The following is a 26,623-nucleotide window of genomic DNA, read 5'->3' as shown; positions in this document are numbered from 1 at the left end:
CAACATTTTTTTTTTCTGAGATCCTTTTTACTTTTACAAAAATCTCATTTCCATTCAATGTCCTTCATTAGATCTTCTATCTTCTCTTGAGCATTTTGTAATTTATTCTTCACTTCGAAGATATTTTTGTCTTTTTCTTCTGTTTCTTTCCAGAATTTGATGAATTCCCACTTCATTTCTTACAGCATTGTTTTTGTTTTTTAAATCTATTTCTTTGCTTAAGTTTTTGGATACCAGGCTTGGTGTTGCTCATTTGAGAATATTTAATTCAGTCAGAGTACCATGTTGATAATTCCAGAGTGACAACAGTTTCATATTCTAGATCTTACTGCTCCCCATATATTATGCAAAATGTAATTCTGCACATCTACTTATTTATTTATTTGAGACAGCATCTCACCATGTTGCCCAGGCTGCTCTCAAACTCCTGGGCTCAGGCAATCCTCTGCCTTGACCTCCTAAAGTGCTAGGATTACAGGCGTGAGCCACCATGCCCAGCCTGTACATCCTTTTACAGTATAATTTGCAGAATTCAGGATAGAACATAAAGAATTCTTACATCCTTAGTTCTCCAACCTATCTAATTCATACACCTATCTAATTCAGATTTTCTCAGCTTTAGTGCACTCATTTGCCTGTGTATATGTGTCTATTAAGTTCCATACAATTCTATCACCTGTAGAGGTTCATATATTCAACGCCTGTCAAGAGACTGAACAGTTCCTATGCAAGGATAACTTGTGCCACCCTCTTATAGCCACAACCATCTGCTTCTCCTCTCCCTGCTCCCACCAAATCCATAAGACCTGGTAATAGTTATTCTGTCCCACAGTTCTAAAATGTTGTCATATCAAAAGTATTACATAAATGGAATCATAAAGTATGTAATAACCTTTTGGGACTGGCTTTTTTTCACTTGGAATAATTCCCTGGATATTCCTTCAAGTTTTTGTGTTTATTAATAGTTTGTTCCTTTTTATTGCTGAGTACTATTTCATGGTTTGTATGAACCACAGTTTGTTAAACCATTCACTTACTGAAGCAGATATGGGCTGATTCCAGTTTTGAATATTAAAAACAAAGATGGAATAAATATTTGTGCACAGGTTTTCAGGTAAACATAAATTTCAATTTTTCTGGGATAAATGACCAAGAGTTCAATTGCTAGAGTTTATGGTAATTGCGTGTCATTTTATAAGAAACTACCCATAACATTTCACATTCCCACCAGCAGTGTATGTGTGATACAGTTTCTCCACATAGTCACCAGCTTTCCATGCTGTCATTATTTGTAGCCATCTGGCAGGTAAAGAATAATATACTCACTATGGTTTGAATTTGCATTTCCCTAATAGCCAGCAATGTTGACTATCTTTTCTGTATTTGACATTTGTATATCCTCTTTAATGAAATGTTATGTCTTTTGCCAATTGTCTAGATGAATTTTTCTAAACTGATGTTTTGAGAGTACTTTATATACTCTAGATATGAGTCCTATGTCAGATAGACAGCTTGCAAATATGTCTGGAGCTTCTCTTTATCATATAGGCTTTCAGAGAGTAAATATTTTTAATTTTAATGTTTGCTAATTGTCCCTTTTGTAGACTGTACTTTTGATAGCAAATCTAAAAACTCTTTGCTTAGCCCAGATCTGGAAGACTTTCTCCTATGCTTTTTCTAAAAGTTATATAGTCTTACATTTTACATTTAAGTTTATGACCCATTTTGAGTTAGTTTTTGTATAAAGTCATTTAAGTCAAGGTTTATTTTTGTGATATGGATGTCCAGTTGTTCCATCACCATTTGTTGGAAACACCATTTTTCCTCCATTGACTTGCTTTTGTGTCTCAGTCAATAATTAGTTAGGCATATTTGTGTGGATCTATTTCTGGGTTTTCTATTATATTCCACGGATCTATTTGTCTACCCCACTGCCAATATCACATAGTCTTGATTACTACAGCCATATAATAAGTCTTTTTGGCTAAGTAGTATTCCATCCCAAATCACGTAGACTGGTAACTTCCACTTTATTTTTATTTTTGAAAACTCTTAGCTATTCTAGCTTCTTAGGCTTCCATATACATTTTGGAATAAGCTTGTATATGTCCTCAAAAAATCTTGCTGGACTTTGACAGGAACTGCATTAAGACTATGTAATTATCTTTACTATATTGAATCTTCCAATTAATAAATACAGTATGTTTCTCCATTTACTTAAATATCCTTTTCAGTTTTTTTGACACAATACTGTAAATATTTATGAAGTACATGTGATACTCGATACATGCATAGAATCAAGTCAAGGTATTTGGGATATCCATCACCTTGAACATTTACCATTTCTTTGTATTGGGAACATTTAAGATCTTCTAGCTATTTTGAAATACACAATATATTGTTAACTATAGTCACTCTAATCTGCTCTCAAATACTAGAACTTACTGCTTCTATCTAACTGTATGTTTGTACCTATTAACCAACCTGTCTTTATCCCCGCTCTCTCAAACACACTGTTCCCAGCCTCTGGTAACTATCATTCTACTCTCCACCTTCATGAGATCAGCTTTATTTTTAGTTCCCACATGTAAATGAGAACATGTAATATCTGTCTTTCTGGTCGTAGCTTATTTAACATAATCTTTTCAAAGTTTTGTAGTTTTGAACACATAGGTCCAGTACATTTTTTGTTGGATTTCCATCTTTTTTCTTTTTGCAAAATTATAAATTGTATTGTATTGTAAACTTCACTTTCTACATGTTCATTGTTAGTATCTTGAAATACAATTTATTTTTTATGTTATTTTTATCCTGCTATCTTGCTAAACTCACGTATTAGTTCAGGGTTTTTTTTTTTTTTCTTTTGGTACAAGCCTTGGGATTTTCTACATAGATAATCATATTACCTAAAAATACAGACAATTTTATTTCTTCGTTTAGTAGTGCTTTTCATTTCCTCTTCTTACCTTACTGTGTTGGCTAGGACTTCTAGGACCATGCTGAAAAGGAGTGGTAGGAGCAGACATACTTGCCTAGACAAGCTTGCCATTCCCTAGGAAGAAAGCAGTCTCTCACCATGAAGTATGATGTTAGCTATAGATATTTTAGATACATTTTTTAATCAAGTTGAGGAAATTTCCCTCTATTCCTAGTAATCTGAGTTATTATAAGTGAATTTTGAATTTTATTAAGCGCCTTTTCTAAATCGATATGATCATATGAATTTTCTTTTTTGGCCTGTTAATATGGAAGATTATACTCATTGATTTTTAAAATACTGACCAGTCTTGAATCCTGGAAATCAATCCTACTTAGTCACAATGTATAATTCTTTTTATAAATTGTTTAATTCCATTTGCTAATATTTTGGAAAGAATTTTCCCAACTAAACATATAAAGGATATTGTTTTTTTTAAGAACTGTCTTGGTTTAATATCAGGTAAGAATAGTGTCACAGGACTATGGGTTTCCTCCTCTTTTTTTCTTTTTTTTTTTTTTTTAAAGAAATTGTATAGATCTGGTGTTCACTGTTCTTCGAATGTTTGATACAAGTATCCAGTGAAACAATCAAGATTTGGAGATTTCCTTTTCAAGAGATTTTAAATTATAAACGTAATTACCTTAACAGTTACAGGGCTATTCAAATTATCTAACTCCTATTGAGTTCTTTTCAAAGAATTGGTTCGTTTTATCTAAGTTGTCAAATTTATGTGTGCAGAGTTGTTTGTTGTGATCCCTTTGATATCTGCAAGATCTACAGTTATATCCTTTTCATTCCTGATACTGGAAATTTTTGTCTTCCCTTTTTCTCTGTCAGTCTTGCTGTTTGTCAATTTTATTGTCTTTTCAAAGAGGCAGCCCTTTGTTTTGTTGACTTCCTCTGTTTTCTCATGTTCAATGTTACCGATTTCTCTGCTTTTCTTTATTATGTCCTTCCTTCTGCTTGCTTTGGGTTTCTTTTGCTCTTCTTTTTTCAGGTTAGGTGGAAGCTTAGATTACTGATTTTGCCCTTTTCCTGTCTTTTAGTATAAGCATTTAATACTGTAAGCTTCCCTCTCGGTACTGCTTTAGTTGTGCCTCAAAAAAACTGGTTGTTTTACTTTTCATTAAGTTCAAAATATTTTTAAAATTTCCCTTGAGACTTCCTCTTTGACCCATGGATCATTTAGAAGCGTTATTTCCCAAGTGTTTCGTGATATTCCTGTCTGCTAATCTGATTCCACTGTTGTTGAAAAAAATCACACATTCCATGATTTTAAATTTTTTGAGGTCTTATGGTCCAGAGTATGTGGTCTACCCTCGTATATATTTAATGGACACTTGAAAAGGATGTGTATTCTGCTGCTGTTGGGTGAAGCACTTTAGCAATGTTCATTAGATCTGTTGGTTGATGGTGCTGCTGAGTTCTACATCTTTGCTATTTGTCTAGTTGTTCTACCTATCAGTAAGAGAGGGAGGCATGCTGAAGTCTGCAACTGTAATTATAGATTTGTCTTTTTCCTTTTAGTTCTGACAGTTTTTCCTTCATGTATTTTGGCAGCTGTGTTATTTTCTGCATACACATTTAGGATTGTTGTCTTCTTGGTTGTTTGACACTTTTATTACAATATAACACCCCTCTCTGTCTCTGATAATTTTCTTTGCTCTAAAGTCTTCTTTATCCGACACTAATATGGCCATTTCTGATTTCTTTTGGCTTATTGTGTTTAGGGTTTGCTCAGCTACTCAGATCTGTAGGTTTATGCCTTTTGCTAAATTTGGAACATTTTCATCCATTATTTCTTTGTACCTGCCTTCTTTTTCTTTATTAATCTCCTTCCAGGACTTTAATGACACAAGTGTTATATCTTTTGCTCTCCTTCCAGTATTCCAATGACACAGTATTAAACCTTTTGTTATAGTCCCATAAGTCCTTGAGGGTATATATTTTTTTCAGTCTATCTTCTCTCTGCTGTTTAGACTGGGTAATATCTATTATTCTATCTTCAAGTTCACAGATTCGATCTACTGTCTCTTTCATTCAGCTGTTCAGCCTATCCACTGGGTTTTTAATTTTGCTTATTGCAGTTTTCAGTTCCAAATTTTCATTTCTTTATATCTCTAACTGATTCCCTAAAATATTTGTTGTTTTCAGTGTGCTTAGGATTGCTCACCGAATGTTTCTATGATGGCTGCTTTAAAATATTTATCAAATAATCCTAACATGTTTGTCATTTCAGTGTTTATGTCTACTGGTTTTCTTTTTTAACTCAAACTGAGATTTGTGATTTTTTAATTGAAACCTGGGCACTTGGGGTGTTATGAGATTCTGGACCATATTTAAACCTTCTAGTTTAAATGCCTCCTTTGACACTGTACCATCTGGGGAAAGGGCTCTGCCATATTAGTGCCAGATGGCATTAGAAGTCCAGGTTTCCCACTTGGCCTATGTGGACATCTGAATGGAGGAAGCTCCTTGTTAGTGCTGGGCAGCGAAAGGAATTCTGGGTATTCAGTAGGCCTCTGCTGACGTAACCTTGGCTGTAAGGGACAGGAGTTTCTCAGTACTACACCCCAACACTGACACAAGCAGGAGGGGCTCGCCTCCTTACCCCTGGGAGCTGGTGAAGGAACAGATAATCTAGGCTTCCCCACTCAGCACTGGCAGGCACAAGCTGATGCAAGGCCTTTTTTTTCTGTGGTGTTTGGTTAGAGCACAGCAGTTAAGGTCTAAAAGTTTTCTGGCTTGCTAGGCTGTCTTTTTCCTGGTCCTTCAGTTAAAGAGAACAGGGTTTTTCAGTCTGTACCCATTGCTGTTTCCAGGCTGCCAGTTTCTTCAGTTCCAAGTCTGGGATATATTAGGCAAAAAGAAAACCCATGGAACTCACCACCGTGTTATTCCTTGGGTGCTGAGGTCCCTAGTGTATATGCCTTCTCTCCACCTTTCAGTCTTCTTATGTTTATTTTATATATAATGCTCAGTTGTTTTAGTGGGAGGAATAGGGCAATGTACATCTACTCCATCTTCCTGAAAGCAGAAGTCCCCACTTTTTAAACTTGTTCCCACTATGTCCAACCATACACATTCCTGGAAAAATGAGGGTAGAGTCTGTGGAAGAGATTTTTCTTTATCTGATGCTTACATATTTGGACAAATTTGGACCACTGCTTCACCCAATGAGTTCTGTGGCTGAGTCACCCATGTAAGAATGTCCAAACCACCTGTTATATCAGGGTAGGACTTATAATATAAACTTGTGTAAATAGTTGAAATGCTTTTGACTTCATAAATACTTACTAATTTCACAATTTCCCATTCAAAACTTTAAAACAATCATTAAACTATGTTTACTTAGGAAACAAGTCTTTTACATAATCTTATTTCTCCAAAGGCACTATATGAAATTACGTAGCTAAACCCTGATCAAACTTTTGAACACGTTTTTGTCATAACAAACAGGTATTTAAATGTACGTAATGAATAATAGAATAAAAGTATCCTAAAAGAAAATGGCCTAGAACAGTGTCTGCCATAGAGTAGGCACTAAATAAATGTTGTATGACAAAATATACCAATAAAAAGATAGTGTCTAAAATTTTACTGTTAAATAAAAAAACACTTCCTTAGATAATGTCAAACATGAGGCTACATCGTTTTTCTTTAATTCATAAATTATGCTTTCATAATTAACAAACAAAAAGTTAATATTTCTAATTTCTATGTATTACTAGAATATACTTAGAACTATCTCCTTATTTAATACATTCTCACATGTGGTTGGCAATAAGCATGGTCAAAGTTACTTTGATCTAGTCAGTGAACACAGAAGGTTCTAACTATCTAATAAGTCATTAAGAGCAAAATTATTTAAAGATTACTACAAGTAATTCTTCAGCTGATATTAATTTTTCAGGATTAATAAAAAATATGTAAAACAACAGGAAATTATAACACATATTTTAGTATTCTCACTCCCTCTCAACATCCCAAGGACACAAATATAAACAAAGTAGTGACATTCTTAAATCACCTTAATCTAATGTAGAGCTTCCCAGAATGGCAGAAGAGCCTTTCAGTATTGATTCCCTACTTGGATGAGTAAAATGAAGATCAGAAATCTAACAAATATCAGTTACAATAACTAAAAATGTATTGAAAAAAGAAAATATTATAATAAAAGGCTTTTTTTGGCCTCCCTACTTTAGGGGAGCTTATTTTTTAAACTGCAGAAGTCTCCCAGCACTCATTATAAAAATAATCTGTTATCATACTAAAAAAAAACATAAAAATTGATTGTGGATATTATAATAAGTTAGATGAGTGCTACTTTCAGTCCTATTTTAATCCTACCTATTATTTGCAAGTTAATTTATTTGACCATAAAGATAAAACAACTCCAGAAATTGGACATTTTAGATGAAGGTTTAAAAAAGAAAAACCCTGGCTGGGCATGGTAGCTCATGCCTGAAATCCCAGCACTTTGAGGCCGAGACGGGAGGATTGCTAGAGGCCAGGAGTTTGAGACCAGCCTGGTCAACACAGTAAGACCCCATCTCTAAAATAAGAAACAAATATTTAATAAATTTTTTAAAAGAGAGAGAGAAAGAAGAAAAACTCTTCAATTTTTAAAAGACCTCACTCTTAATTATCTGAAATTAAACCCATAATATTGTGGCACACTAAACAAAACATACAATAAACAGAATATATAACCATCAGTGTGTACGTGTGTGTGCACATGCACATGCTAGTGTATATATCTACATCTATATCTTTTTTTTTTTTTTTTTTTTGAGACGGAGTCTTGCTCTGTCACCCAGGCTGGAGTGCAGTGGCGTGATCTCGGCTCACTGCAAGCTCCGCCTCCCGGGTTCAAGCAATTCTCCTGCCTCTGCCTCCTGAGTAGCTGGGAATACAGGCATGCACCGCAATGCCCAGCTAATTTTTAGTAGAGATGAGGTTTCACCATGTTTGTCAGACTGGTCTCGAACTCCTGTCCTCAAGTGATCTGCCCGCCTCGGCTATCTAAAGTGCTGGGATTACAGGTGTGAGCCACTGTGCCTAGCCTATGTCTATATCTAATATATTAAATAAGACAAAAATACCAGTCCACTAAAAAAGGTGGAATAATAATTTTAAGAGAGTCCAGTTAAAATTCAGGCCAATTTTATATAATCTGAATGAGTGATTTTATGATACCTCTTTTAACTAGATTTTTGCAATCCATAATTCCAATTCTTTTTAAAACGTCAAATTCTTTTTAACATACGCAGTTAACAAAATACAAAATGGCAAGCAGTGACATATAACCAATTTTAGATGCTGTATGATGATATTTGTGGACTAAGAGGAGTTAGGTTATAGATTTAAATTCAGAAAATAATGAGAAATCACTTACCTCTAACTAAAGTTCTCCGAAGGTAGTATCCTCCTTAGAACCCCTATCTTGGGTAGTTTCACCTGCTGTAATTTCCCTCAAGAGATTCCAGCAAAGTCTAGAAGTTCTCTTCTGCAAGCCCTATTAGCGCATGTGTATTATAAACCTGCTCACATACTGCTTCATAGCTGCAACTTCCAATTCCCACTGAACCACCACCACTACTACCACCCATGTATCATCAGTGGAGGATACTACCTTTGGAGAATTCCATTTAGAAATGTGATATTGTTCACATCCCCAGAAGTATCCTCCAAATCACTCCATTACTTTGTCTATTAATGTACTTAAGAGAGTGGTGGCAAATCAGCAGGTGAATAAATAATGACATAAAGATTTAGCTGAGCAATTATATTTGCTGAATACTCAAATATAAGATTTAATATAGCAAAAATTAGCTTCCTCAATATTCAATTAATATGTTAAAAACTAAACTGAACGTATATATGGAAAAATTTTCATAAAAATACTTTAATAAATAAGGTAGAAAAAATAGTCCATATCACTTGGGACTACCAAATATTTCCCTAGTATATTTTGTCAGAGAAATGAGAGTATTTAAAAATTAGTTAGGAAATCAGTCATTGAAAGACAAATGTTAATTTTTCAATGATTTTTTCAGTATGTCATTTCTACTTTGAACTGCCAATTAAAGCAAAAATAAGGTTTAAAAGATAAAAACCAAAACTAGCCACCCAAACCAAAGCTCATTTAATACACCTAGATGGCCATTTAAAAAGGTAGTATTAAACATCTAAAAAACTTTTCAAATATACTCAGGAAGCCGACTATGAAAAACAGTAGCGGAAAGGAGACTTGATCTTATGCTACCCAGAAAAGGTCTTTTACTTAGATGCTTGCTTTGGATCCCCATTGACTGATTCCATAATTTATTGCTGGTTATTTCCTAATAGCCATATAAAGGTAGGAGAAAAAATCAAAAGGAATCAATCATCCTAGAGGCCAGAGGAATAAACCATACCTGCAGCACTATCTTAGAAGTATAGAAAAGCTTTTAAAAAACTGATTTTTAGCTACAAGCCACCATCAGTTTAATAACAACATAAATAAGACCAAAACATAAAACATAATGAAATTCTACTGTTTAAAGATATCTTATTTAGCTTTGAAAGCTTCCCCTGGCACACGGTAGGTTCAAATAAATGTTTTTGAGCACTTTAATTTTAAATATCAACTTAAGTCTTTCCATTATTTTCCTGTTGTATAAGTAAATACACATATGTACAGATAAAATACAATTAAAAAATTATTAAAAAGCAATTAAGAAATGGATGACAAATGGAATGAGAAAATCTCAGCTAATCCTCCAATTAGATACTCAGTATATGAATAATTAAAGTGATTACAGTTTTGATTCTTTGAATTATCTGTGCTACTACAATGTATGTTTTTTAAACTAAGTATTTAGAGTAGGGATGCTTCTTTTAAAAATATGGACTGTTTGTCATAAAAACCAGAGGTGCTTTTTCCAATTTTAAAAGTGTATGGATCAAAACAATTCCCCCAAAACAAAGTACTTTCCAGTGCAAAAAGTGGTCACAATAACAGCATTTATAAAATAGACTGTTTAGAGGTGAAAAAAAGATAAAAGTGAAATCATCTAATCACCTATCAAAAAGAATAAAACACTAAACCATGAGGCAGTACATTTGCATTCACTTTCTCTCTTATAATACATGCACTATTAGGACTCACTGAAGGATCAAAAATCTTCTAGATCTTGCTAATTTAAATGCAGGAATGACTAACAACCCAAGAAGGTGTATCTAGGATGATACTTACCTTACAAGAGATTATACCACTGTGCTATTATGTATTCTGTGTAAGGATACACAAGCAGTCAGGTGAAAGGTACACACCACACTAGCAAATGCTTGGCTGGACCCATAAGGTCGGATGACCAACGGAATATCAAGATATGTGTCGATTCGCCAACCCTCATAACCACATTCCAGACATCTCACGTAGTCCTTCAGCTTGCCTTGATAAAGCTCATTTATAAGATCAGCCTAAAAATAAAATATTTACATTTTTAAGTGTTCCTTAAAAAAACCTTTAAAACATGTAACATTCTACACTTTTTAGAATGGTTTACAAAAGGATATTGATATTTACAGCTAAAATTGTTGAAAACATTAATATTTATCTATATTATTATATATTAATATTTAAGATTTATCTAAAATTTTATAGAAAAAATCAAAACAACACAAATCACCTAAAATCAATAAAATTAGATTAACACTAATTTGAGTCAGTGTGCAAAAATTAACGATTTCAATACTCATCATGAGAAAACCCAACGATTAATGTTTTGATGAAATCAGTTACCAAGTAAGCCTCAAATTATCTTTACATTGAGAGTAAATCCTAACCTATCACTTTAAGCATGTTAATAATTATACAGCTAAACAATTGGTTGAGTTTTTATAACTTACATATGTATATCACTTCTCACAATAATATATTCTGATGTATAAATCATATCCTCTAGCTAAAGATGCAAATCAAACTTTTTAGCTTTCAGTAATACACATAAAACAATTTTATGGAGAAATATTACACCACAATCTTTTAAAAATGTATGGAAATTCAAAAAAATCTTAAAATGCACCTCTCTCAAAATATCCTCACCTAAAAGAATGGATCTCTCACCTAGTCCCCAAACTTAGTTAACTAGAGCTTTTCTGACTCAAACACGGCAGGTAACTCCCTAAGCAAGGGCCAAAGAGTTTTGTACCAAAACTTGGGAACTCAGTAGGAATGCCCCAGCTGATCTTAATGGAAGTGGTGACCCACAGAAAGGGATGTAACAAGGAAAAAGGGTAACTTCAGACCTGTGAAGAAGAAACAGCCCCCAATACCATCTACATAGTTACTAAAACACAGCCCCATAAGACTATGGAAACTAGATCACTAAATGAACTTAAAAATTTTTTCATAATCTAAGTAAGAATAGGCATGAGGATAAGTGTACTACATTTTGCCTCTTTCATAAATTTACATTTCTTCAAACAAATAGGATTTATAAGCCTTCAAACTGGATTGACCATCGCCGTCTACACTAATACCACTTATTTAATGAAGCCTTCTTCATTCATCAGCGTCAGTCATATGTGATTGTCTTCTTCACCTAGGACAGCCTTTTGAAGTGGTTCAAACCAGTGTTTTCCAAATACTGAAGAGCAAATCACCATAAGAAAATAATTTACACTGCAACCCAGTGCACGTAACTGTAACAAGAGCTTCATAAAATAATACTTACTCTTATGTGATATTCTCTTATGCTCTATTCTATTCCATTTTTTGAAAATGCTGTTGTAGGCCCAATAAACTGATTTTATAACCCGTGAATAGATTGTAATCTAGATTTTGAAAAACTCTGGTCCAAGCCATCACAGTAGTTCCAATCAGATATCAGACCCTTCTAGCTACCTTATATACTCTTCCCCTTTTATCCCTGTGACCTTCATTTACTATACCCAGTATAAAACCTCCCATGTATTGAGCCCCATCCCATTCAGCCTTACTCCTCATTCCAACGTCTAATGTTCTTTCCACTTCTAACCTGCTCCTCTTTCCATTACATAAGACTCGGGTTAGATTAATGAGGATCCTAAATGTCAAATACATATGACTATACATCATTGGTCAAAATAAAGGTAATGCTTCATGACTATACTTGGGTTACAGATTACAAGACATATAGTTTACCTAATTATCTGAAAATGCTGTTCAAAAATCATCCCCAAAACACATATATACAGTTTTTAAATGTATAATTTTCAGAGCTAAAAGAGAACTTCCAGGTTATACAGCCCAATTTCCTCAAAGATAAGAAAACTGAGGTCTAGGGTGGTTTAATGATGGTATTTATAACTCAGTTAATGGCTAAATGAGAACTCAGTACTTTCAATTTCCCATTGGGTACTTTAACCATGAGACTAATCCCCAAGTTTTAAAACATTCCAACAGAATAAAAGCCATTTAAGGTAATGAATGATTTATTAGGAAACAGTCCCCTTGATTTGAGAGATATAAATTACCTGTTCTGTTTGCTTCCATTTCTGTTCCAAAGCATCAAACATGACTCTGCATAGTTCTTGTACATCATGCTGCTGCCAAGCTATTTTAAGATAAAATTCAATTAGAAATAGCTATAAACTTAATGTAATGAAACAATCTGTTGTTTAAAAGCAAACAGGCAGAAATATTGAAAAGTCTACCTTAAATAATGCCAAATTTAAAAAAGAACACAAGAATATATATGACAGTCATGAAAAGGCAATCACACACCAGAAAATAGATTGCAGCATTCTATAAATAATATATGCTTTATGGTGCTACAATATTTGTCATGTTTGTTATTTTTCATCGTAGAGTTATGAAATGTGTTAGAAAATATATGACAACAAACTTGCAATGAAAGGTTTAAGATAAAGGTAATTAAGTTATGTGTAATGCGTTTGTAATATTATTGTCTCCTAGAATTTGTTTGAATATTAGAACACTTATCATTACAAGAGAATTAGTACCCTCACTACTATCCCATCCAAAGCTCCTTGTAACATCTGTGGTTTCAATTGCTCTCTTTTTGCTGGTTTGTAACAAAACAAAAAGCCTTTGAAGTTGGTATGGAATACTTGTCACTGGATCTTCTTCAGATTCTTCAAATTCCCACCTATTAAAATAAAATGTTAATAAATTATTTATAAAATGATTTTATTATTTAAAAGCATAATTAATATCAAAATCATAATAATGCAAGATTTTAATCCTGGAAGCTATACAGAGTTTGAATGCTAATTGAAACTAATAATATCTAATGAAACATTAGTGTTTCCCTAATTCATAAATTCAGAAGAACTTCAGACTTTAACAAGAAAAGGCACAACAAGGCAAAAGTTCTCAAGAAAAGAAGGCAAAGCTCATTTAACCGTGGAACCTGAATCTGACCATAACCTCTGTCCTAATTATTAATTCACAAAAATACAGGAAACAGAAGAATACTATTACATGAGATACTATGGCATACAATCATCAAAACCCAAACTGTGGAAAACTACAGGATAGATGACATCAGTTTTCTATTTTTTGCAGGCAATAAATTGCAAGGATGAAAAAAGATGAAAGAGGATTATAAACAAATTAAATAGATTAAGAATTTTATTAATCAATTGCAATATACAGCTCATATGGATCCTGATTTAAACAAATTGTTAAATGTCGCAATCAGGAAAATCATAGCCCTGACCTGAGATATAATTTACAGATGGATATGATGGAGGTATGCTTCCAAACAATCAAGTTGGAGGGTATAGACAAAAAAGATTGATTATGAGTTGACATTAATAATATTAAAAGCTGAATGACTGGTGAAGAGGGATTCATTACACTATTTCCCTCTTTTTTTTTTTTTTTTTTTTTTTGAGATGGAGTCTCGTTCTGTTGCCCAGGCTGGAGTGCAGTGGGACGATCTTGGCTCACTGCTATCTCTGCCTCCTGGGTTTAAGCGATTCTCCTGTCTCAGCCTCCTGAGTAGCTGGGATTATACACATGCACCATGATGCCTGGCTAATTTTTCTATTTTTAGTAGAGACTGGGTTTCACCATGTTGGCCAGGCTGGTCTCAAACTCCTGACCTCAAGTGATCCACCCACCTCTCTCAATTTTTGAATGTTTAAAATTTTCCATAATAAAAAGCTTTTAAAAGGGAATATAAGAAAGTAAACAAAATAATAATCCAGGTAAGATTTTCACCCTCACAAACTTATGATAAACAGCAGTCTAGCCCTAGCTACAGCTACTGTCTCAATAACAAGTGAACTCCCAACTGAAGAACTTAAGATCTCATGGAAAGAAATAACACTGAGGTACTAAAGTTGGTAATGTACCCACCAAAGTCTTTAAAATAATTCTATATTCATAATATACACCTAAGACAAAATATTAAGTAACAACAATATTAATGTTATTTTACATTTTAAGTTAGGAGTAAGATTACTATTTCCCCACTTTTTAGTTTCAAAGGGAGGTTTGAGCTTTAATTTTTCTCTGATGCACTTTACAGATATACTAAAAGACTTTTTTTTTTCTTTTGGGAATGGCTTTCTATTAGAGTGTTCAATATTTTTCTTACTTTAGGACTGAGAAGTCACAGCTCTGTTCTCATCTTCCTTTTGTTACACACTGGCACTCCCTTCCGCCTCACAGAAGTCAATGAAGTACATTTCACCTTTTTCTTCTCAAGGCTTCCCTGCAAATACCTCTATTCAATACCTGACTTCTGCTTTAATCCTCCCCTCTTCTATTCTCAATCCCCAGCTCCCTTTTTTCTAGTTATCTTCAATAGCAGGTACTTATAACTGACATTATGAGATCAAAAATTCTCTTGGTAACTGTGAGAAAATATTGGTTAAGACAGAAAATGCTCAAATTTCTAGTGTGGGAAATTCACTAACAGGGAGGAATTACTGTAAAATAAGACTGAATTCTCACCTGTCCTTTAGTCCTGGTACAAATACCAAATCTTGCTGGTACTTGCCGTTACCTAAGTTAGAAACTTTGGTGCATATGTGAATCTTTCCTTTCCTTTACTCCTAAGTAAAATTTGTTACTAAGCCATGTTAGTTTTCAATCTGCAATGTAACCACTGCCACCATCATCATTCTGACTCTAATATACGGTCCACGCCTGGTTTAATAACAGATTCTTCTAGGGTTCTCTATCTTTCAAATCAATCCTGTACACTGCACTATATAAACTTTCCTAAAACAATGTATTTAACCATCACGTACATGACTCCAAATCAAGTGGCAGGTTCTCTGTTGGCTACTACACAAAAAGTGAAGAAAATAGGCTGGGCGTGGTGGCTCACGCCTGTAATCCCAGCACTTTGGGAGGCTAGGCGGGCGGATCACGAGGTCAGGAGATCGAGACCATCCTGGCTAACACGGTGAAACCCCGTCTCCACTAAAAATACAAAAAATTAGCCGGGCGAGGTGGTGGGCGCCTGTAGTCCCAGCTACTCGGGAGGCTGAGGCAGGAGAATGGCGTGAACCCCGAGGGGCGGAGCCTGCAGTGAGCCGAGATGGCGCCACTGCACTCCAGCCTGGGCGACAGCGAGACTCCGTCTCAAAAAAAAAAAAAAAAAAAAAAAAAAAAGTGAAGAAAATAAACAAAACCCTATCCTTTTATGCTAGCACTATTCTCTGGATAGTTTATCCTTTTATGCTAGTGCTACTCTCTGGATAGTCAATCCTTTTACGCCAACGCTACTCTCTAGTCTATCCTTTTACACTAGTGCTACTCTGTGGCTAGTCTATCCTTTTATGGTAGCTCTACTCTGTGGATAGTTTATCCTCTTCCACTAGCACTACTCTGTGGATAGTTCAACGAGGTTCTTAGTTCTACATTAAGAAACATCATGAGTGCTCTCAGGCTTTGTTTCCCCACCTGCTATAAACTTCACTCTATTCTCACAATCTCAAGGCCTTCCTTTCTGTTTGACCTCATGTCTGTCTCCTACTTCCTTACTCACCGGGATTGTCACAACGGATTTCTAATTTCTTTTCTTTTTTGAAGACATTTATACTTCTGGCTTCTTATGCCTTGTATGCTCTTACTGTAAATCTTTAGAGGGCTTGCTCCTGTGAAGTTCCTGGAATGTCCTCAGGGAGGCCCTTACTGTCTACCACCTGAAGCTGTGACCTCCCCTCCTCTTCTCCTGACAATTACTCCCTCCACATTACTCAGCTTTATTTTCTACCTGGCATACATGATTCTGTGAAATGAGCTGATATATAGTTTTACCTAAGGAAGCTCTAAATGAAGTACTTTGTCTTACTCATCACTCTAATCCTTATACCTAAAAGAATGCCTAGCACACAGTAAGTGTCCAATACATGTTTGCTGATGAATAGCCCTGGCTATGCTCTTCATTTCCTCTACAGTGCTGTAAATTTACAGTCCACTTTCAGAGTATTAAAAGAGATGATTAAACAAGTGCCCAGGATCCCTGTTCCTATGCATACTCCCTAAAACAGGCACGTCATCCAGCTATCTGGTCTGTGCTAGTTTTGAGAGCAGGCTCTGAACTCTATTAACCTCATCTTCCAGTACTCTGACAAAACTCTGGTATGCTGATCTCCTGGAGCCTCCTGCAACACACTGCGCTTATTGGCATCCGCTAGTGTACAGGCAGAATAGGGTAGTGAATCCTGGTATCTACTAGGTGCAACTTTTAGCCGTGTGCTTCCAGGCAGAACTATTTCTCTGTGCCTTCAGGTACCTTCTTTGTAAAATGCGGACAATAATAGCATAAAATTCATACAGTTACTATGAGAATTAAGTGAGTCTATATAGAAAGTGCCCGGAACACTACCTGATACAAACAATAACTAACACTGAGGTAGCTCTTCCTATTATTCACTTTCACTTTTGACAGGCCTCCAACCATACCTAGCTTCATGACCTACCTGAAGCTTACTTTCTTCTCCAAGTTTTACCAACCTTTCTTCTCTTTAAACTCTAATGGTATTTGGCTGTCTTTAAATGTTATTTAAACTATTTCAAACATATATATATTGCTATTGTAGAAAGACTTATAAATTACTCAAGAACAAAGATCTTATTTCTAATTCCCTCTCTATCCACCAAGTGCCTAGCATTTAAACACTACAGGGCAATACATGCATACAGAATGACAAATACATCAACTTCCACAAGTAAGTTCAGATAACAAGCTGACAGATTAATCTAATGGTGATATAACGTTGTTTGAGTAATACAATCGGCAATGTTAAAAGTTCCAAAAATAACCTAAATACATATTTACAGTAATTTAAACATGTTACTGGAAAGTAACACAAAAAAAAGGAAAAAAAATCAGTTTACTCATACTTAAAAGTATCCTTAAAAACTAAAAAATTATGTGTTTATCTTAAAGAAAATACACAAAGCAATGGTGTGTTAAATGTGTCATAATAGGATATTCATAAAAATACATGTCTGACTTCAGGGTTTACTTAAATACAGACTTCCTCCATAGAGCATTTTAAACTATCTGAAGTATATGGAGTCTTTTAGAAACACACACACACACACACACACACACACACACACACACACACACACGCACACGCACATGAAACAAGCTGTAAGTATTATATTTTAATTAGAAACAAAACTTGCAAGTTAAAAAAAAAACTTCGGATACTTAAATTGAGAGGTGGAAGGAGAGTATGGATTTATATATTCGAATTCTCTCAAAAGCAGTTATTTATTTCTTCATAAAGGGTGTTAAGGCTACAAGAGAGGGAAGCTTTTTACCCTACATGTAAATCTTATCAATTTTATCCTTTTGCTCTCTATATACTTCTGATTCTCTCTCCACACACATTTTTCATATACCTGTTTTTCACAAGATCTTTGTTATTACGTAAGGAAAGAAGTTATATCTTATGGTGTGAGAAATGCCCCAAACTTTAAAATAACTGCAAGAAGATAAATTTTGTTAAAAGCAATATTTTCATTCTTAAATCAATTTTATTTATACAATTTTTTTGAATACTCACTTATATAATGCATTCCTAAATTCAGGAGTCATAAAAAGTGTTTGCAAAAGGCTATTCAAATAGCAAGTCATTGCTTGGTTTACTAGTCCCACATATCCTTTAAAGAGAAAATACAAATATACATTAATCAGCATTTACATTAAAAATAACAAAAACATAATAAGAATTTAATTCATAGTAAAGATTCAGAGGTTAAAGTTACTACTCATTTGGAAATTATTTCAATTTGTTCAATAGCACCTAAGAAAAGATCCCTTTTCTAATATGTGCTCTAAGTAAGCTTTGTTTTGCAGAAAATGTTAGGATACCTTGTTATAGATATGTCCAGAGATACACATGAAAATTATATGACATTAACATTTTACGAGTAATATGTTCAGTAAAGTATGTGTTACTGGCATAGACATAATCTTTTTCCCCCAAATCTAAAAGTTTAAACATATTAAACTTTTAAACATATTAAACTAGATTATAATGGAAAAGTATAAACATATTCACTTTAAATAGCATCACACACATCCAATGTAGACAGACTATACACAACTAGTTATCCCTGTCATCAAACCCTATAAACCAATTTCTGTAAGAATGAATAACATATGAGATAAATTCACTACATGCAAACTCACAAAAGCTGAGACTCTAAGTAAGGCAGAGTGACTTCATCTGTTTCAACAAGCCTGTCAATGAAATTCTATAGATCAGCATGCTGTGCAAAGGGTGATATGGATCCACACCATCTGTACTTGTATGATTCCAAGAAAAGACCAAGTATGGTAGCTATCTGCTTTTCACTTTTGTGCTAGGGTTCAAGCTTTTATTTTTTTCACCTTTATTTTAAGAACCGTGTATGCATGGGTGGTTTATATCTTAATCTACATCATTGCATTATTTTAAACTGCTTCTATTCCAGACTATTCCCCACTTGAGCTGTTTTCATAGGATCCTATATTTAATCCGTATTAGAGCCTTTATCTCACTGTTTTGTAATGACCCATTTGCTTATATGTCTTCTCCACCAAGACTGTGAAAGCAGGGGTTGAATCTGATTTGTCTCTCCTATTACTTAGCACAGCAGCAGATGCACATGAGAGGGCAATGTGTATGACTTACAAGTAACACAAGTTTGTATGGTATCTAACCTGATTATTAATAATAAAAAACATTATTTCATTAGTTCATACAAACACACCCTTTCCCACAAACAACAGCACTTTGGCCAGGAGACCAGGTTGTTCTGTGTCTTCTTCTGAGCTGAGGCTGCCCTGGGATTTCCTTTCTTCTCCGTCCTCCTTCTCCCAATTCCTCAACAGTCTAGGGGAGAACCAATCTACTCGGAGCCTTACAAGGTAAATGAATACTACTATCATCCTTTGTGTACAAATACATCAATCATGTATCACTTGTTTGTGACCTTGTTTCCCTTTACTGGGCTTAAAAAAATGTTTTTGGGGTAGGCTTGAGAAGAGAAGAAGAGAGTAATGGCAATTAATTTTTGCCATAGCTCTTTATTTTACCATCAGGTATAAAAATCACATATAACTCTATGATCTTTTGTACTTGATTTGGCACCATATTTAAACAGCATGAACACTGTGTCACATAAATGTACTATTTTCCAAAAGTATGATGATTTTGATGACACTATTAAAAGTGCTAATGAATTAACAGAAACCTTTCTCATTATGCATTGTCTCAATCAACAAACTTCAAATGGCAGCTATTATCAAGTGGATTCTACATCTGAAATAGTTATGAATCAATATTTTTAGTATAAGTCAGTAAGCAAGAAGAATATGAGAACATATACCATCCAGTAGAGGGCACATGCAAAAAGAAATCCTAAACAGAACCAACCGCTAAGGAAGGAGAAATCAAACAGGCCCAGTGAAGTGGAATCAAATAGGCCAGCTCCTGAAGTAGATAAAAAGGTTGTTAAAGAAACTGGCCAAAGACAGGTATCATGGATTTAGTTTCTAATCACCTGTAAGTTCACATTAGCCTTCAATCTACTCCTTACTTCTCCCCAACCCACCATCTCCTATCAACAGTGGCTGGCTACCAGTGGGAAGTGGTAGGAAAGAGACAGGAAAGAGTATGTTGAGTACCCAAACCCATTGCTTTACTGAGAAATGTGTTTCTAGAGCCCTAAGTTAAAATCATGAAAGCATTTTCTAATAAGAACATTTCACACATGGTGCCAAAATTTATAATAATTTCTTAAGGAAATGCAAACTCAATAGTTTGATAAAATAATTTTATCTGATAAAATAATTTCTGAACACAACCCCTGATAAAGTAATTTCTGAACACAACCACCTTGGATGCTTATAGAGTAACTCAGAAAGGCAGGACCCCTAGAACACTGGAGGAAAATGTACAGGTAGGGAAAGGGAGTGGAGTAGAGGTGTGTGAGGAACAGTAAATGCGAACAAAGACTATGATTACATGGCAATGTATAGCAAAGACTTCTAAAAATATTTTTTAAAGTAAACTTCAACTTACTAATATAATTTCTGGGAATTTTTATCTTTAGGAAATAATCAGAGATGAAAACAAAAATGTATGTATAAGAATTTTCATAATAATATCAGCAATATTAATAATTACAGACAGTTTAAATATCTAAACCTATACAATGAAACTATTTTTCAGCCATTTAAAGCCCCATATTAAAATACAATTTAATAACATTAAAAAATACTCCTCATATAGTATTAAGTGAAAAACATTAATTGAAAATCTACTCATGATTCCCCATTTTCTGAAAAGTACACATATAGAGGAAAGATAAGATAAAAATATGCAAAATTGCTAGAAGCGGTGCTAGTAGTACCGTAAATTATTTTCACTTTTTTATTTTATAGTAAGACAGTGACATGTATTTTAATATATTTGTATAATCAAAGAAAGAGCGTTTTTAAAAAGCATGTCTTAGTCTCAAGGAATTCACAGGCCTCAGAGAGCCACAGGAAGTTGAAGTTAGTACACACCAAAGTAGGAGTTCTGTAAATACTTATGCAAAAATGACTGGATCAATTGTCAGAAGACAAAGCAAATATCTCAAGAATCTTGATTTGTTAAATCTGGAACTCTCTCACAGTGTTTCAGCTATCTCAGAATAATGTAGGGTGCTTATTTAAAACAAAATGCAATTTCTTCCAGCCTACTACAGAGCACCTACATCAGCATTTTGGGAAGTAATGCCTTGGAACCTACATTTTTCTTTTTTATTTTTTTGAGACGGAGTCTCGTTCTGTTGCCCAGGCTGGAGTGCAGTGGCACAATTTTGGCTCACTGCAACCACCTCCTGGGTTCAAGCGATTCTCCTGCCTCAGCCTCCCGAGTAGCTGCGATTACAGGCACCTGCTACCACAGTCAGCTAATTTTTGTATTTTTAGTAGAGATAGGGTTTCCCCATGTTAGCCAGGCTGGTCTCAAACCCTGACCTCAGTTGTCTGCCCGCCTCGGCCTCCCAAAGTGAAGGGATTATAACCATGAGCCACTGTGCCCGGCTGGAACCTGCATTTTTAACAAGTACCCCCAAAATTAATTTTAAAGAAATTAAAATCTGAGAATCACTACTCTAGATAGTGTAATGGGAAACAGTTTTATTACCTCCTATTATCTGAAATCAAAGATAATTTTGTATTTTTTTTATTGTGGTTGTTTGCTACAAAAAGTTCTACTGATAGAAATGAATCCTAAATACCAAACATAATCAGGTTTTACTATTATTTCCAGAACAAATAAACCATTAAAGCTGCACAATAACTAGCTATGAGGAAATTATTCTAAATTCTAATTACAAAATATAGTAAATGAAAGATTACAGACGACATTAAAACAAAATCTGGAGTTGGGCACCATGGCTTCTACCTGTAATCCCAGCTACTTGGGAGGCTGAGGCAGGAAGATCACTTCGAGACTAGCCTGGGCAACATAGTGAGACCTCATCTCTACAAAAATTTAAAAGCCAGGCATTGTGATGCACACCTGTATTCCCCGCTACTTGGGAGGCCGAGGCAGAAAGATTACTTCGAGACTAGCCTGGGCAACACAGTGAGACCTCATCACTACAAAAATTAAAAAGACAGGCATTGTGGTGCACACCTGTAGTCCTAGCTACTTGGGAGGCTGGGTGGGAGGATCGCTTGAGCCTAGGAGTTCGAAGCTGCAGTGAGCTATGATCTTACCACTGCACTCCAGCCTGGGTGACAAAGCAAGACTCTATAACATAATAATAAAATTAAAAATAAGAAATCTGCAATGTAACACTATAGTGTTCTTTTTACACTGATATTTGTAATGTAATATTTAAAATCACCTGTTTTGAACTTCTAAGAGTAAAGTTTCTGAAGCCATACTTAGCATGAAACACCATTAATGAGATACGCAATCAAAGGCTTCTCTGAACCCCAGTTGCCATTTCCTTCAACATAAAACATACTATCTATTGCAAAGATTTGTTTTAAGATGAAATAATATGTAAATTTATCAAGATTTATTCATTAGGCAGTTAAACAATCTTATATGTAAATAAACCTTTGCATAAAAAAGCCATTTTACTTGCTCAATAAAGTGAAAAAATTAAAAAACGTAGGCTTAGTCGTATTGAGAAAAAAACAGAAATTTCAAAATGACATGATTCATTTCAAGCACATGATTAAACTAAAAGATAACACAACAGACCCATAAAATAAGCATGGCCCATGTACTTCAAAATGGAAGTACTGTAAAAGTAGACAACACAGATTTTCCTTTCTGGAGGAAGTCCACTTTAAAAATTTCAGAGTATAGTCAAAATAGAAAATTATTAAAAAGAAGTCTTGAATTTTTTTCTTTTCTTTTTTTTTTTTTTTAATTTGAGACAGGGTCTCAATCAGTCACCCAAGCTGAGTATCATGGCGCCATCATGGCTCACTGCAACCTAGACCTCCTGGGCTCAAGCAATCCTCCCACCTAAGCCTCCTGAGGAGCTGGGACTACAAGCAACAGTGACCACGCCCAGCTAATTTTTTTATTTTGATTTTTGTAGAGATGGTGTCTGGCTAGGTTGCCCAGGCTGGTCTCCAACTCCCGGGCTCAAGCAATCCTCCTGCCTTGGCCTCCCCAAAGTGCTGGGATTACAGGTGTTAACCACTGTGCCCAGTACACCTATAATCCCAGCTACTTAGGGGACTGAGGTGGGAGGATTGATTGAGTCCAGGAGTTCAAGACTGCAGTGAGCCATTATCATGCTTCTGTGCTCCAGCCTGGGCAACAGTGCAAGACTCTGTCTCAAGAAAAAAAAAAGAAAAAAGAAATGAAAAGTCTTCCTTAAAAACATAATATTCAATAATGTTTACATTATTATTAAATAGTGGCAGCAGCAACATAGTAGAAACAACAGTGGGTTGAAGGAAAAGTAAACCACATACTTTTTCTAACTTTGCAGCTGCTAGCTAGTACTCCTGCTCTAGGTCTCAGTTTTCTTATCCATATAATAAGAGGATTAGGCTTGAAATCGCTAAGATTACTTTGGCTCTAATGCCCTATGATTTTATGAAAATACAACAAATCTTACCGGTTTCTGATTTATTCAAAATAGATGAGTAGGAGTAGCTTTGGCTGACATAATCACTGGTAGAACCCACAGAACCTTCTCTTGGAAGTGGACCTATAAACCTGTCATGAACACTGTCTTCCCCAGCACTGGAATCCTCCTAAAATGCAACATATTCAAATAGTTAGTAAATAGCAAATGTTGCTGAAACAACAGCATTCACCATTTCCTGTAGGAAGGTTTGAATGATGCCTGATACAAAATACTTTGGAAAGGTGTTCATGTCCCCTTCCAAAGTGTTACTTTCTAAATTTTCTTTCAAATTTTCTGTTTACATGAGAGAAGATTTTTGGTACTAATAAATCAAGAGTACCATTGTACTCCGTGATGACAGTCTATCATTCATTTTTATATCATCCTTGCCACGTAGGCCTAGCATATAGGGGACACACAATTATTGTTGGTGAGATGGATAGTTTCCTACTGTCTCTGACAAGAAACTTCATTTTAATAAGGAAGATGCTGAAAAGGATTAAGGGACATAAAAACAGCACAAGCGATTAGAACAGAACTGAAGAATTCTTCTGCATTTAAAAACATGAATCCCTGAATTGTGAATCCAGAGTTCCCTAAATTAATAGCTATTTTAGATTTCAATGTCACTCAGACTAATCAAAATCTTCTCATGATGTCATAAAAATAAATGATGCAATTAATGAAGATCAGAGGGCATATTCTGTTACTGCTTCAGTACAGATAGACTGTGTTTAATTACTGTCTAGTATCCAGACAGGCATTGTTATTCACAATAAACTTCTGAATGAAAAGCTTCAAATAGAACAACCTTTCCTAAGCAAAAGTATCATTAAACAGAAGGATTCTGAAAAAGTCCACAAAGCCTCAGATTTCTCAGCCTGTAAAAGAGTGAGGTAAATCAGGCCAGGTTTTAATCTTTTTTTGGCATTTTAATTTTTTAAATTATTATTTTTTCAACTTTTAAGTTCAGGTGTACCTGTGCAGGATGTGCAGGTTTGTTACACAGGTAATGTGTGCCATGGTGGTTTGCTGCACAGATCATCCCATCACCTAGGTATTAACTCCAGTATCCCTTAGCTATTCTTCCTGATGCTCTCCCTCACAACATGCCCCAGTGCGTGTTGTTCCCTCCCTGTGTCCATGTGTTCTCATCATTCAGCTCCCACTTATAAGTGAGAACATGTAATGTTTGGTTTTCTGTTCCTGTGTTAGTTTCCTGAGAATAATGACTTCCAGCTCCATCCATCTCCCTGCAAAGGACATGATCTCGTTAGTTGTTATGGCTGCATAGTATTCCGTGGTGTATATGAACCATATTTTCTTTATCCAGTCTATCACTGATGGGCATTTAGGTTGATTTCATGTCTTTATTATTGTTAATAGTGCTGCAGTGAACATATGCGTGCATGTATCTTTATAACAGAATGATTTCTACTCCTTTGCCTATATACCCAGTAATGGGATTGCTGGGTCAAATGGTATTTCTGCCTCTAGGTCTTTGAGGAATGACCACAATATTTTCCACAATGATTGAACTAATTTACTCTCCATAACCTCGCCAGCATCTTTTGTTTTTTGACTTTTTAATAACTGCCATTCTGACAGGTGTGGGATGGTATCTCATTGTGGTTTTGATTTGCATTTCTCTAATCAGTAATGTTAAGCTTTTTTTCATGTTTGTTGGCCGCATGTATACCTTCTTTTGAGAAATGTCTGTTCATGCCCTTTGCCTACTTTTTAATGGGTCTGTTTTTTTTCTTGTAAATTTATTTAAGTTCCTTGTAGATTCTGGATATTAGACCTTTGTCAGATGGATAGATTGTAAAAATTTTCTCATTCTGTAGGCTGTCTGGTCATTCTGATGATAGTTTCTTTTGCTGTGTGGAAGCCCTTTAGTTTTTGTCAAATTTTGCTTTTGTTGCAATTGCTTTTGGCATTTTCATCATGACATCTGTGCCTGTACCTATGTCCTAAATAATATTGCCTAGATTTTTTTCTAAGGTTTTGTATAGTTTCGGGTTTTACATTGAAGTCTTTAATCTGTCTTAAGTTAATTTTTGTTTATGGTGTTAAGGAAGGGGTCCAGTTTCAATTTTTTGCCTATGGCTAACCAGTTCTCCCAGCACCATTTATTAAATAGAGAATCCTTTCCTCGTTGCTTTTGTCTGGTTTGTTGAAGATCAGACAGTTGTAGATGTGTGGTCTTATTTCTGAGTTCTCTATTCTGTTCCATTGGTCTATGTGTCTGTTCTTTTACCAGCAGTATGATGTTTTGGTTACTGTAGCCTTGCAGTATAGTTTGAAGTTGGGTAGCATGATGCTTTCAGCTTTGTTCTTTTTGTTTAGAATTGTCTTGGCTATTCAGGCTCTTTTTTGGTTCCATATGAATTTTAAAATAGATTTTTCTAATTATGTGAAGAATGTCAATGGTAGTTTAATGGGAATAGCATTGAATCTATAAATTACTTTGGGCAGTATGGCCGTTAACAAGATATTGATTCTTCTTATCCATAAGCATGGGATGTTTTTCCATTTGTTTGCATCTTCTCTGATTTATTTCAGCAGTTTATAGTTCTCCTTGAAGGTGTCCTTCACTTTCCTTGTTAGCTGTATTCCCGGGTATTTTCTTTCTGTAGCAATTGTGAATGGGAGTTCATTCGTGATTTGGCTCTCTGCTTGCCTGTTGTTGGTATACAGGAATGCTAGCAATTTCTGCACACTGAATTTGTATCCCGAGACTTTGCTGAAGTTGCTTATCAGCTTAAGCTGATTTTATGAAAATACATCATAAGACGATGCGGTTTTCTAGATACAGGATCATGTCATCTGCAAACAAAGATAATCTGACTTCTTCTCTTCCTATGTGAATACCTTTTATTTCTTTTTCTTGCCTGATTGCCCAGGTCAGAACTTCCAATACTATGTTAAATAGGAGCAGTAAAAGAGGGCATCCTTGTTTTGTGCCAGTTTTCAAGGGAAATGCTTCCAGCTTTTGCCCATTCAGGATGGTATTGGCTGTGGGCCTGTCA

General features: G+C 35.0%; 1 protein-coding gene across 5 annotated transcripts in view; it reads right to left on the bottom strand.

The window, feature by feature from the left end:
• USP47 (ubiquitin specific peptidase 47) overlaps positions 1 to 26,623 on the bottom strand; it is a 122,747-nt gene that overhangs the window by 48,595 nt on the left and 47,529 nt on the right. For all 5 annotated transcript variants that reach the window (XM_003254950.3, XM_012504600.2, XM_030829500.1 and 2 more), the window contains 5 exons: positions 23,580 to 23,718; positions 18,014 to 18,110; positions 12,974 to 13,119; positions 12,485 to 12,564; positions 10,298 to 10,447 (listed from right to left, as the gene is read on the bottom strand). In XM_003254950.3, coding sequence (XP_003254998.1) covers positions 10,298 to 10,447; positions 12,485 to 12,564; positions 12,974 to 13,119; positions 18,014 to 18,110; positions 23,580 to 23,718 — 612 coding nt within the window. The remainder of the gene's footprint in view (positions 1 to 10,297; positions 10,448 to 12,484; positions 12,565 to 12,973; positions 13,120 to 18,013; positions 18,111 to 23,579; positions 23,719 to 26,623) is intronic.

This window comes from Nomascus leucogenys, chromosome 15 (assembly GCF_006542625.1).
Source record: "Nomascus leucogenys isolate Asia chromosome 15, Asia_NLE_v1, whole genome shotgun sequence".
NCBI classification, from domain to species: domain Eukaryota; kingdom Metazoa; phylum Chordata; class Mammalia; order Primates; family Hylobatidae; genus Nomascus; species Nomascus leucogenys.
This window is presented reverse-complemented; position numbering and strand designations above follow the sequence as displayed.